Source organism: Octopus sinensis, linkage group LG13 (genome assembly GCF_006345805.1).
Source record: "Octopus sinensis linkage group LG13, ASM634580v1, whole genome shotgun sequence".
NCBI lineage: Eukaryota > Metazoa > Mollusca > Cephalopoda > Octopoda > Octopodidae > Octopus > Octopus sinensis.
Window position 1 is genome coordinate 64,094,713 of NC_043009.1, and position 12,659 is coordinate 64,107,371.

Consider the following 12,659-nt stretch of genomic DNA (forward strand, 5'->3'; position numbering starts at 1 on the left):
ATATATATATATATGGTCGATTTATTCGACTAAGATCTCTTCAAGGTGCTGCTCCAGCATGGCCGTAGTCTAATGACAGAAAGAAGGAAAATGTAAAAGGTAAACATAATATTCTATATTCATCTACCGTGGTTCAAATTCGTACAGTTCACCAAAGTTTTTTCCTTTTGTGTATAAAATCATTTTCAATGCAATAGAAGAAAATATCGTTAGATGTCTGCATGAAATATAAGTTGACATAAACGTATTTAAAACTACACTCTGTACATCAACTCTATGTTCGTATTGCTTTTTAACCTCGAACCTATGAACAAATTTTTCACCTAGATATAATGCCGTGCAATAACTAGAATTATGCTCTTGTTAATATACTTTTGCTGGTATAATTTTGTAATTAAACTTCAGATAAAAGACTATTGAATCACCTATATTTTCGAGTTTGAAACAAATGTATAATTCAAGCGGTGATTTCTAAGATCTAGTTCTGGTTTTGATGTAGTTCTAGTTCGGATTCAAAGAGATATAAAACAATAAAAATTGGCAACTGATGAAGCATCTAAACCATGCAGTCAGATTATTAAAAATAGCCTTTTGTTAACAGCTCATATCCTAATGATATTATCACTCTACATTTATATATATATAATATAGTATCTATATATATATATATATATATATATATATATATATATATATATTGATTTTTGTTTATGCACTCTGACTCGGTTCATTAATTTTGTTCCTGTTTGACCGATGTAGTTCTCATTGCATTTTACATATCTAGTCTTAATAAGATTTGTTCGCTACAGAAAATATTTTACAACCACTATTGCGTATTCAGTAATGTCGTATATAGTAACTGCTGCTAACACAGCCGAAAGGTGGTCGGTTAACTGTGTGATATATGGTTCGTATCCTGAGACAAGCGTTCGTTTGATTTCTCTGCGTTCTTAGCAAAAGAGTTAACTCAAATAATTCAGATAAATATGAAATATAACTCAGGCATTGGTAGCAAGTGTTGTACTGTAATAAGACCTAGGTTAAAGTGTAGTTAAACCTGCTTTGGTAAATTTACTCGACATAAAAAGATTCTGATGTAGGTATATATACATACACACACACACACACACACACACACATATATTATAATATATACATATACACACAACACATGTATATATGTATGTATATGTATTTATACACATGCATATATTCATAAATAGATATATACATATATGTAGGTGTGTATATATATAATATATATATATATATATATTTATGTATATAATATATATAATATTATATATATATATATATATATATATATATATATATAATATATATAATATATATAATATATATATATATAAAAACACATATACACACATATGTATGCACACAACACGTACATAAACAGACTCTGTTTAGTGAAAATCTCAGACCGAGCTGCGTGTTGTGTTATTGAGCAAGACACTTTATTTCATGTTGTTCCAGTTCACTCAGCTGGGGTAAATGAGTTGTGTCATCACATGTGCCAAGCCGTATCGGCCTTTGCCTTTCTCTTGGATAACTCTGGTGGCGTGGAGAGGGAAGGCCAGTATGCATGGGCGACTGCTGGTCTTCCATAAACATCATTGCCCGTACTTGTGCCTGGGAGGGTACTTTCTAGGTGCAATCCCATGGTCAGTCATGACCGAAGGGGTCTCAGCGTAGTATATATATATATATATATATATAATATTATATATATATATATATATATATATAGTATATATATATATATATATATATATATATATATATATATATACATATATTATACATATATATATACATATATATTACTATATATATATATATATATATATATATATACATACATATACATATATATATGTGTGGTGTGTAAATATATGTATATATTATATATATGCATATTATATATACACACACACATATAATAAAGGGCGGTGAGCTGGCAGAAATGTTAGCACGCCGAGCGAAACATTTAGTGTCTGTCCTGAGTTCAAATTCCGCCGAGGTCGACTTTGCCTTTCATTCTTTCGGGGGTCGATAAATTAAGTACTAGTTGTGTATTGAGGTCGATATAATTGACTGGCCCCCTCCCCCAAAATTTTGAGCCTTGTATCTAGAGTAGAAAAGTATATAATTAATATGATACAAGTTGACAATTTTTTTTTTATCTTATATTTATTTTGTAAACAAATAATACAATATTACATAAGTATTTTATAATGTTTCTTTCTTTTCTGGAAACTCGCCGTGTACCGGCAGCTGATGGTTCGCGGACCGGCTCCGGTCCACGGACCATCACTTTGAGAAGTACTGCACTAAGCTACTCTACTTTATGGTGTGTATCTTAACATTTACTGTACGTATTTTAATATGATTTTATATGATTTTATTCTTATTTATTGTACAGTAACATTATTTTATGTGCTTTTAACGGTTTTCTAATGATTTTACAATTCCAGTATTTGTGGCGGACAGACGTAAAGTCGAGTAAAATGACTTAACTTGATTCGTATTTTTTCATATATTATTTTTGAAAACCGATGTATTATTGAGAACAACTTAAATCGAAACGACTTAAGCCGAGTTATGCCTGTATTCAAGAGAATAAGGGAATACGGGCTAAAACTGACAAGAAAAATGCAAGTTTTTGATGGAAAAAATAAAATACCTACGACGAAAGTGGACGCAGACCGGTCTCATCAAGGGCGACGGCAATACAAATATGCCGCTCCCGACGAACGTGACAATTCTTCAAACATTCCTAGGCTTGGTAAATTATTACCAAGTGTATGTCCCAAGTATTCACAAGTTAAAGGCACCATTTAGTGAATTATTTAAAAAAAAAGCCAAATAGGTTTGAACAGAGAAATGTCAGAAAGCATTACCAAGTTAAAATGTGTTAACTTCAGACTTGAATCTTACGCATTTCGACCCAAAGTTGGAGATAATACTAGCAACAGATGCCAGCGAGTATGGGATAGGAGCCGTGCTCCTATACAAGGATAACGATGGCAGGAGAAAGGCCATAGTTCACACATCAAGGACATTATTGCCGGCGGAAAAGAGCTATAGCCAGATTGAAAAAAGGCCTTGGCTATTATATTTGGTATGAAAAAGTTCCACAGGTTCATTCACGGGAGACTTTTTGATTGCAAACGGACCACAGGCCTCTAATAACGACGTACGGATTCAAGAAAGGAATCCCGACACATATGGGAAACAGACTGCAGCGGAGGGGTACCATTCTATTAAACTACGATTAGAGATTGGAATATCTACCTTCATAAAAGTTGGGGCATGCCGATGGTCTGTCTAGGTTAATTCAGAGAAATAACGAACTACTGGAGGACACCGTAATAGCAGCGCTAAGAGCGGAGTGGAAACAAAAAAAGTGATGTGGAACATCGTGTGTGAACTACCAGTAACTTTTAAAGAAATAAAAGAAATGCGAGAAATGACAGACAAAAGGAAAACTTTGGTCTTAGAGATTATCTATTTTCTCTTCCTAGTTTACAGTTGTAACAGTCATTCAATCTTACAAACGTGCTATATTTTGAAGCAAAGATCTAATGCGTGTTTGTCTCTGGCTGCCTACAGGATCATGTGAACTAGAAACAGAATTTTTGTGAGAGAACGCTGCTATATAAACTTATCAGCTCTTCTGAATTCTAAATACTAAATTGTAACAGAGGTTACGGCCCTTTGTAACAAGGTCCCTACTAAGATAGTTCTTCTCTATAACCAAAAGTCATTCTAAGAAAGTTTCTCGCTTCCTACACCAACCATATACACTTATAAAAAAATCCTTCCAAATATTCCTTATTCTGGCTGGCATTTCACATCCAAATTCGCTCAGCTCCACCCAAGAAGGGGGCGTCTTCCTACGATGACTTCACTACTAAGCAGATGCAGTGAACTTCGGAGTTATTGGTGCCTCTCGAAGTCATTGTTGTAAATTTCCTGTCTTCATAGGAATCTCTCCTAATCTTCGTGATTACGCAATATATCTCAAATGATGAGAATTTTTATTATTAGAGACATAGGAAGAAAAGAAAGAAAAAAAATTAAAGGATAAAAGATTAATTTATCGAGCACCCTCCTCTTCTAATTACTTCAATAAGGAACCAAAAATATAAAAGAAAAAGCAGGAATGGAATTAAGCAACGAAAGATGGTGAGGCGGGAGTAACAGGACGCTCTGGGTTCAATATCCACCGAGGTTGATTTTGCTTTTCGCCCCTTCAAGGTCGATAAAACACATACTAGTTGAGCACTGGGTTCGTTGTAATCGGCTTAGCCCCACCCACTAAATTGCTAGTCTTGTTCAAAAAAGAATTTGAAATCAATATTAAAATACTAGGGATAAAAATCGTTATAATGAGAAAATCATTTTACATTTACCTGTTTTTCGTTCATAATTACAATAAAACTCGGAAATCATGCAGTGAGTACCCAATGACGGCTAACTCATCACAAAACAATGTTTTAGCCAAGACTTAATTACCAATAATTTTACGAACTAAACACTCAAGTCCGAATGGTGTGTCCAGCCACGCTTTGAATAGTGCAAAAAATAAATATATTGTAATAAATAAATGCAAATATGTTAGGAAGCGTAATATATTGACAAAAATTTAATATAAAATACTTCTCATTCTGTTCCTTTCAATGAAAAGCCAAATTTACAAGTTATCCATATCTTCAAGCGTTTCTAGTAAATAGGAATCTTTCATTTCGGGAAGTAAAAGAATGAGGAATCCTCCAAGAATACCCAGTGCACCGTAAATACTGAGTGGCAACCAAGATAGGTACACAGATAATCCAAGAATCTGTGGTGCAAGAATAGCACCAACTCGAGAAACTGACGAAGCTATTCCTATGCCACTGTTGCTGAAATACAAAAGAAGTCAAATATATCGAACATACATATAGATATGTATGTATGTATGTATGTATGTATGTATGTATGTATGTATGTATGCATGCATGTATGTATGCATGTATGTATGTATGCATGTATGTATGTATGTATGTATGTATGTATGTATGTATGTATGTATGTGTGTATGCACACACATACATATATACGAATTGTGGAGCACGAAAGTAACTACATAAACCTGATGATCGCGTAACACATGAAAGTACTAGTTTATTTCAATATTCAAGAATTCTAACATTGAAAAATTGTAGATAATAAAACGTGAAAGTTTATTCACACCACACAACACACACACACACACACACATACACACACACACACATACACACACACACACACACACACACACACACACACATACACACACACGTAATTCCTCGATATAGGAGTTAATTTGTTACCGGAGACCGTTCGTAATGCGAAAGACTCGTAAAGCAGAGCGATATTTTCACATAGTAGCAATGTTATAGATCGTAATTCGTTCCCAGAAGAATATTTTACGAGTAAAATTTGTAATGCTTGTAAATAAACGGTTATAAAACAACAGTTGAATGTAAACAATATTTTATGTAAAGTAAAAAGATAATTTCTAACAAAAAATATTATTAATATAATCGTTTTCTGAATCACTTTCACTCACATTAGACGGATGCACACCATCACTTGAAGACGCGATCATCGATTCACAAGCACTCGTAGACGGACTTGTAGATTTCTTTTTAAAAAAACAAGTCTAGAGTTGTTTGCTTAGAAAGAAGCGTTTTTTGCTTTCTATAAATTTCTCAGTAACATGCAGAAGCATTTGTTATGGAAGTAGAAACTTTTGCACTTCGTTCAAAACTTGGATCTTGCGCTTGAAAAATAAACTCGTAAACCCGATGTCTCGTAAAGCGGCTCCTCGTAAGAGGAGGTATTACTGTATACATACTAGTAAAGATGGAAAAAAATCTTCACAACCTGTTAGAGATTCACGTGACCATCCTTCGGATAGTTGTGACGATATTGAATAAAATTGTGTGGGTACATATGTCCGATTTATAAATGTGATTATTATACAAGGAAACTATTTAGTCTCCAACCTTATCGAAAACGCGTGTAATTTCGCTGGGATAAAATTAAAAAATTATTATCACCTTTGTACATAATACACAACCACACACATACACATGTATGTATGTATGCATGTATTTATGTATGGTATGTATGTATGTATGTATGGTAATTGGTATGTAATGTTCATGTATGTATGTATGTATGTATGTATGTATGTATGTATGCATGTATGTATGTATGTATGTAATGTATGTTTGTATGTATGTTTGTATGTATGTATGTATGTAATGTTGTAATGTTGGTATGTATGTATGTATGCATGTTATGTATGTTTGTATGTATCTGTTTGTATGTATGTATGTATGTTGTTGTAATGTATGTAATGTATGTATGTATGTATGTATGTATTTTTGATGTATGTATGTTTGTATGTACTTTTGGTATGTATGTATGTATGTATGTATGTATGTATGTATGTATGGTATGTATGTATGGTATGCATGTATGTATGTATGTATGATATATGTATATTAATGTATGTATGTATGTGTGTTGTATGTATGTATGTATGCAATGCATGTAATGTATGTATGTATGTAGTATGTATGTATGTATGTATGTATGTATGTTTGTATGTATCGTTTTGTATGTATGTATGTATGTATGTATGTATGTTGTATGTATGCTGTTAATGTATTTAATGTATGATTATGTTTGTATGTATGTATCTATGTATGTATGTATGTTGTATGTATGTATGTTTGTATGTATAATGTATGCATGTATGTGTGTAGTATGCATGTTGTATGTATGTATGTATGTATGTTTTATGTATGTATGTCTGTATGATGGCATGTATGTATTTGTATGTATGCATGTATGTTTGTATGTATGTATGTTTGTATGTATGTATGTATGGTGGTAGATGTTTATGTATGTGTTTGCCTGTGTATAACAATGTTCGATCATAGACGGTTCTTGATATTAGAAACCAGAGAGTAACTACATCCGAATTACCGCTTAGATACTTAAAAAAAAAGAGTCAACAAAAGCACGATACTTACCGTACCACTGTTGGAAATAGTTCAACTGAGGTCAGGTAAATACCATTAAATGATGCTGACCCACCCAGCTTTCCGAGAACAGTTAACATAAGTGGAAGCCAAAGGTTAGCTGAAAAGATATTGTACATGAGTAATAGTTATTGTTTGTAAAGCAAGTTGTATTTCCACAACATTACATACACACACATACACACACACACGTTCATAGATACTCTCTTTTACTCTTTTAATTGTTTCAGTCATTTGACTGCGGCCATGCTGGAGCACCGCCTTTAGTCGAGCAACTCGACCCCGGGACTTATTCTTTGTAAGCCCAGTACTTATTCTATCGGTCTCTTTGCCGAACCGCTAAGTGACGGGGACGTAAACACACCAGCATCGGTTGTCAAGCAATGCTAGGGGGGACAAACACAGATACACAAACACACACACACACACACACACACCACACACACACACACACACACACATATATATATACATATATACGACAGGCTTCTTTCAGTTTCCGTCTACCAAATCCACTCACAAGGCATTGGTCGGCCCGGGGCTATAGCAGAAGACACTTGCTCAAGATGCCACGCAGTGGGACTGAACCCGGAACCATGTGGTTGGTAAGCAAGCTACTTACTACACAGCCATTCCTGCGCCTATTACGTACATTTAACACGTATAATAATAAAAAACGTACGGAAAGTCATATACTAAATGCACTGAATGCACAGACGAACGGAGAACAAACACAGAAAGTCACAAATTCCTCATCAGTATTCGGCCAAGGTTTCGAGCGCAATTTCGTGCCATTATCGATAATATTGCATCCACCCTTTCTCCGTTCGTCTGTGCATTCATGCATTTAATATTTCTTTCGTTTTAGTCTTTTTACACGTTTGTTTATTACTATACATGTTTGACTTCTGAAAATATTATTCGCGTCACGGAACGTACTCCTTATTTTTGACCCATATATATATATATATATATATATATATATATATATATATTAGCGATAATAAATCTCTGAACGAGATGTAAACAGTAACTGCTCGACAACGTAAAGTATAATAGCCATCTCAATATGGGTAACCACTAAGGGTGGGTGTTACTGTAGCTTTTAGCCCCAGGAGATCATCGAAAACCGGTGATTGCCGTACGTTGACAACAGACAAATACCTAGAAACTGCAGTCCGTGCGTATCACTTAGGTTTACGAGAGAGGGATGCCCTCCCTTTTCAAATACCACAAGGACACAGAAAGTGTGCCTAAAGCCAGCTGGAGACATGATCTCTGGGGCTGCTACAGTACACCCACCCTTAGTGGTAGCCATATGATGATGGCTACTTTACTTTACGTACATATATATATATATATATATATATATATATATATATATATATAATATATATTATATATATATAACACAAAACATGGAAGGGAAGTTTTCTAAGTATCCTACTCTGTGTATCTAATTTCACTGAAAGCAATTATTCGATGAGATATTTTTACAACCTTTTGTCTAGTAGTAAACGTAGAACCTCAAACTTAAAAGATCTACGTGAGTGCTTACTGGAGCCATTGTTTAGTTCGTAAAATTATTAGTAATTAAGTCTTGGCTAAAACATTGTTTTGTGATGAGTTAGCTGTCATTGGGTACTCACTGCATGATTTCCGAGTTTTATTGTAATTATGAACGAAAAACAGGTAAATGTAAAATGATTTTCTCATTATAACGATTTGTATCCCTAATGTTTTAATATTGATTTCAAATTCTTTTTTTGAACAAGACCAGCAATTTAGTGGGTGGGGCTAAACCGATTACATCGACCCCAGTGCTCAACTAGAACGTATTTTATCGACCTCGAAGGGGCGAAACGCAAAATTAACCTCGGTGGAAATTGAACCTAGAACGTGATGACGGACGAAATGCCGCTAAGTATTTCGCCCGGCATGCTTAAGATTCTGCTAGCTCAATATTTGAACATTGGTTGAATATTAATATTTGATGCAACAACAGTTTACCTTTTGGCGCAAAGTTTGAGACAATGCAGTTAAGTCCAGCGAATACCATGAAGAAACAGAGCGGCTTTCGATGACCAAACCAGTGAAAGAAGATGTACCCGATAAAGCCGGCTGGAATTTCTACTGCTGATATCAACACGAAGTTTAAATATCGATTTCCAGACATATCAACAGAATTTAATGTCACTCCGTAATAAAGCATACTGTTCACAATCCTGCAATAAAATCGGTAGCGTTGGAAGTCATCCGTTGATTGTGTTTAATAACACAGTAATAGATAAAAATAGATAAAAAAAAATGGTTCGTAGTATAAGTATTGATTTCAAATTTTGGCACAAGGCCAGCAATTTCGGGAATGGAGTCTAACCAAATAGATCGACCCCAGTGTACAACTGGTATCTATTTTATCAAGGCGGCGAGCTGGCAGAAACGTTAGCACGCCGGGCGAAATGCTTAGCGGTATTTCGTTTGCGTTACGTTGTGAGTTCAAATTCCGCCGAGGTTGACTTTGCCTTTCATCCTTTCGGGGTCGATAAATTAAGTACCAGTTACGCACTGGGGTCGATGTAATCGACTTAATACCTATGTCTATCCTTGTTTGTCCCCTCTGTGTTTAGCCCCTTGTGGGTAATAAAGAAATAGGTATCTATTTTATCAAACCCAAAGAATGAAAGGTAAAAATTGACCTCGGAGGAAGTCGAACTTAGAATATAAAAACGGACGAAATGCCGTTGGGATTTTTTCCCGGTGTGCTAACGATTCTGCCAGCACGTTGTCTTGGTGGGACGTATAATTATTAATGAATAGTTAACATATCATATAGATATGTGCAAATATTATTTATTATTTACTTATGCGCCCTTTTCAAGCCTAGCCAGGCTCATTGGACCCGGTTTTCCGGTTTCTATGGCGTATGTGCTCCCCCCAGCTGGACAGGACGCCAGTCCATCGCAGCGTTACTCAAGAAACAGGAAGTAAGAGTGAGAGAAAGTTGGGGCGAAAGAGTACAAGAGGGGTCGCCACCACCTCCTGTCGGAGCCTCGTGGAGCTTTTGGTGTTTTCGCTCAATAAACACACACAACGCCCGGTCTGGGAATCGAAACCGCGATCCTCCGACCGCGAGTCTACTGCCCTAACCACTGGGCCATATGCGCAAATATTACATAAAAGTATTCCCGTTCATGCTACTGTAAACATTTACTATTTCTAATAACTAATTAACAACACTATATATTTACCAATTAAACCAAAGATTTGTAGAAATCAACACTCTTCGAGGTTTCTTAAAGAGATCAATTGCTGTGGAAGATTTCTTTTCAGATTTTCGATTATTTCTAATATATGTATCACCATCAGTTTGTTCATGAATTATTGATTTGCTTTCTACTTCTCTTTGAAGTTTCCAAAGATTTGCCATCTTCTCATCGTCTCTTTTATTTGCTCTTGCTATCCTGTTGAATGACTTTTTTGCTTTTTCAAATTTTCTTTTACTAAGAAGCCACCGAGGAGATTCAGGAAGATATCTGTCAAGTAAAAAACATTTCTGGACGGTGAGATAAGAAAATATGATATTCTCATTGAAGTGGGGATTGAAGTTATAGAATATAAAATTTGAAGTGATCATTTAGGCCAATTTAGGATCAAGTTAAGAAAAAGTAATGTAATGTGTAAATCTGTAGAGAAATATGTGAAGCTGTGACCAACGTGTTTATCCTATTTAAGTACTGTAATAAGTTTATCATGAAATTGATAACTCAAAGTTACTCTACGCTTTAAGATTATTCAATTACGCATGCACAAATATGTAAGCTTGTATATACTCTTTTACTCTTTTACTTGTTTCAGTCATTTGACTGTGGCCATGCTGGAGCACCACCTTTAGTCGAGCAAATCGACCCCGGGACTTATTCTTTGTAAGCCTAGTACTTATTCTATCGAACTCTTTTGCCGAACCGCCAAGTTACGGGGACGTAAATACACCAGCATCGGTTGTCAAGCGATGTTGGGGGAACAAACACAGACACACAAACATATACACACACATACATATATATATATACATATATACGACGGGCTTCTTTCAGTTTCCCTCTACTAAATCCACTCACAAGGCTTTGGTTGGCCCGAGGCTATAGTAGAGGACACTTACCCAAGGTGCGACGCAGTGGGACTGAACCCGGAACCATGTGGTTGGTAAGCAAGCTACTTACCACATAACCACTCCTACGCCTATGTGTATATATGTATGGTGATCTTGCTTCATTAAACACTATAGTAAACTCGTGTGTGCGCGTGTAGGTGCTTATGTAAAAGCTGTAAGAAAATTAATTAAACTAGTTGTACAAATACCAAAATTATACATTAACCAGAAAGACTATTCTCCCAAACTGCAAAGATCTACCTACTTCATTGCTATAATGAGCAGCGGAATGTGCGGAAGACATGTAGCATACAATAGATATTTCCAGTCACGAAGTCCATATGCCAGTCCTGCAAGAAGCATTTCTCCGAGAGCAAAGATTCCATGAACAGCAAAATTCAAAGGCATTCGGTAATTTTGTGAGACACATTCTACTACTGTAATGGAAGGAAAAAAGGTCGAATAGATATGATGTCTAATAAAAGAAAGTGGAGAATGCCAGAAATAGTAGAGCATCATACGGTATGTCTGGCGACACATTTTTTTCTTGTTGTGTAACTTAGACGAGACCCCGGGCACTGGGGGCGCGTAGCGTTTAGGCTTAGTCTCAATGGGAATGTAAATGTGTAGGTTTCACTTAATGACACCCAAGGGCCAGATGGTGATGTTGAACAGTCCGCAGATTAAGTGGGCTTTCTTGTAAAGACAAACCACACCAAAGTCGATATATTTTTCTACCGTCCGGGCCTACAAAAAACAAAAACAAAACAATCCAGCTGAGACTTTGCTGGAGATTTAAAGGATTGTGTACAATCAATGCATATGGCGTTATACTCTTTTACTTGTTTCAGTCATTTGACTGCGGCCATGCTGGAGCACCGCCTTTAATCGAGCAACTCGACCCCGGGACTTATTCTTTTGTAAGCCCAGTACTTATTCTATCGGTCTCTTTTGCCGAACCGCTAAGTAACGGGGACATAAACAATAGGGGACAAACACAGACACACAAACACACACACGCATATATATATATATATATATATATATATATATATATACATGTCTATATGAGAAATATATTATTTTGGACAGGGGATGTGTAAGAGCGCATGATACATTTTGAAGAAGAAGATGATGATAGTAGTAGTAGTAGTAGTAGTAGTAGTAGTAATAATCCTTTCTTTATTAGCCTCAAGGGCTAACAAATATAAGATTGGATATTAACTGAACATGAAGGACAAAGTGGGGTTACATGTAAAAAGTCATGTAAAAAGTCAATAATAATGAAAAATATACCAAAGAAAATGCCTAAAAGAAGCAAGCAACACTGGCCTACTCATGGAGACCCCACGAAAAATCCACAAGCGTCATGACCACTAAGGTATCAGCCCTCTCCCCAACTTTCG

The 12,659-nt window shown here is 35.5% G+C and overlaps 1 protein-coding gene across 1 annotated transcript in view; it reads right to left on the reverse strand.

The window, feature by feature from the left end:
- Nucleotides 1-4,564: 4,564 nt before the first annotated feature.
- LOC115218325 (organic cation transporter protein-like) overlaps nucleotides 4,565-12,659 on the reverse strand; it is a 28,195-nt gene continuing 20,100 nt past the window's right edge. Inside the window, exons 6-10 of the mRNA XM_029788076.2 lie at nucleotides 11,519-11,690; nucleotides 10,352-10,636; nucleotides 9,114-9,328; nucleotides 7,095-7,203; nucleotides 4,565-4,925 (exon numbers count right to left, since the gene is read on the reverse strand). Of these exons, the coding sequence (XP_029643936.2) occupies nucleotides 4,718-4,925; nucleotides 7,095-7,203; nucleotides 9,114-9,328; nucleotides 10,352-10,636; nucleotides 11,519-11,690 (989 nt within the window). The 3' untranslated portion in view covers nucleotides 4,565-4,717. The remainder of the gene's footprint in view (nucleotides 4,926-7,094; nucleotides 7,204-9,113; nucleotides 9,329-10,351; nucleotides 10,637-11,518; nucleotides 11,691-12,659) is intronic.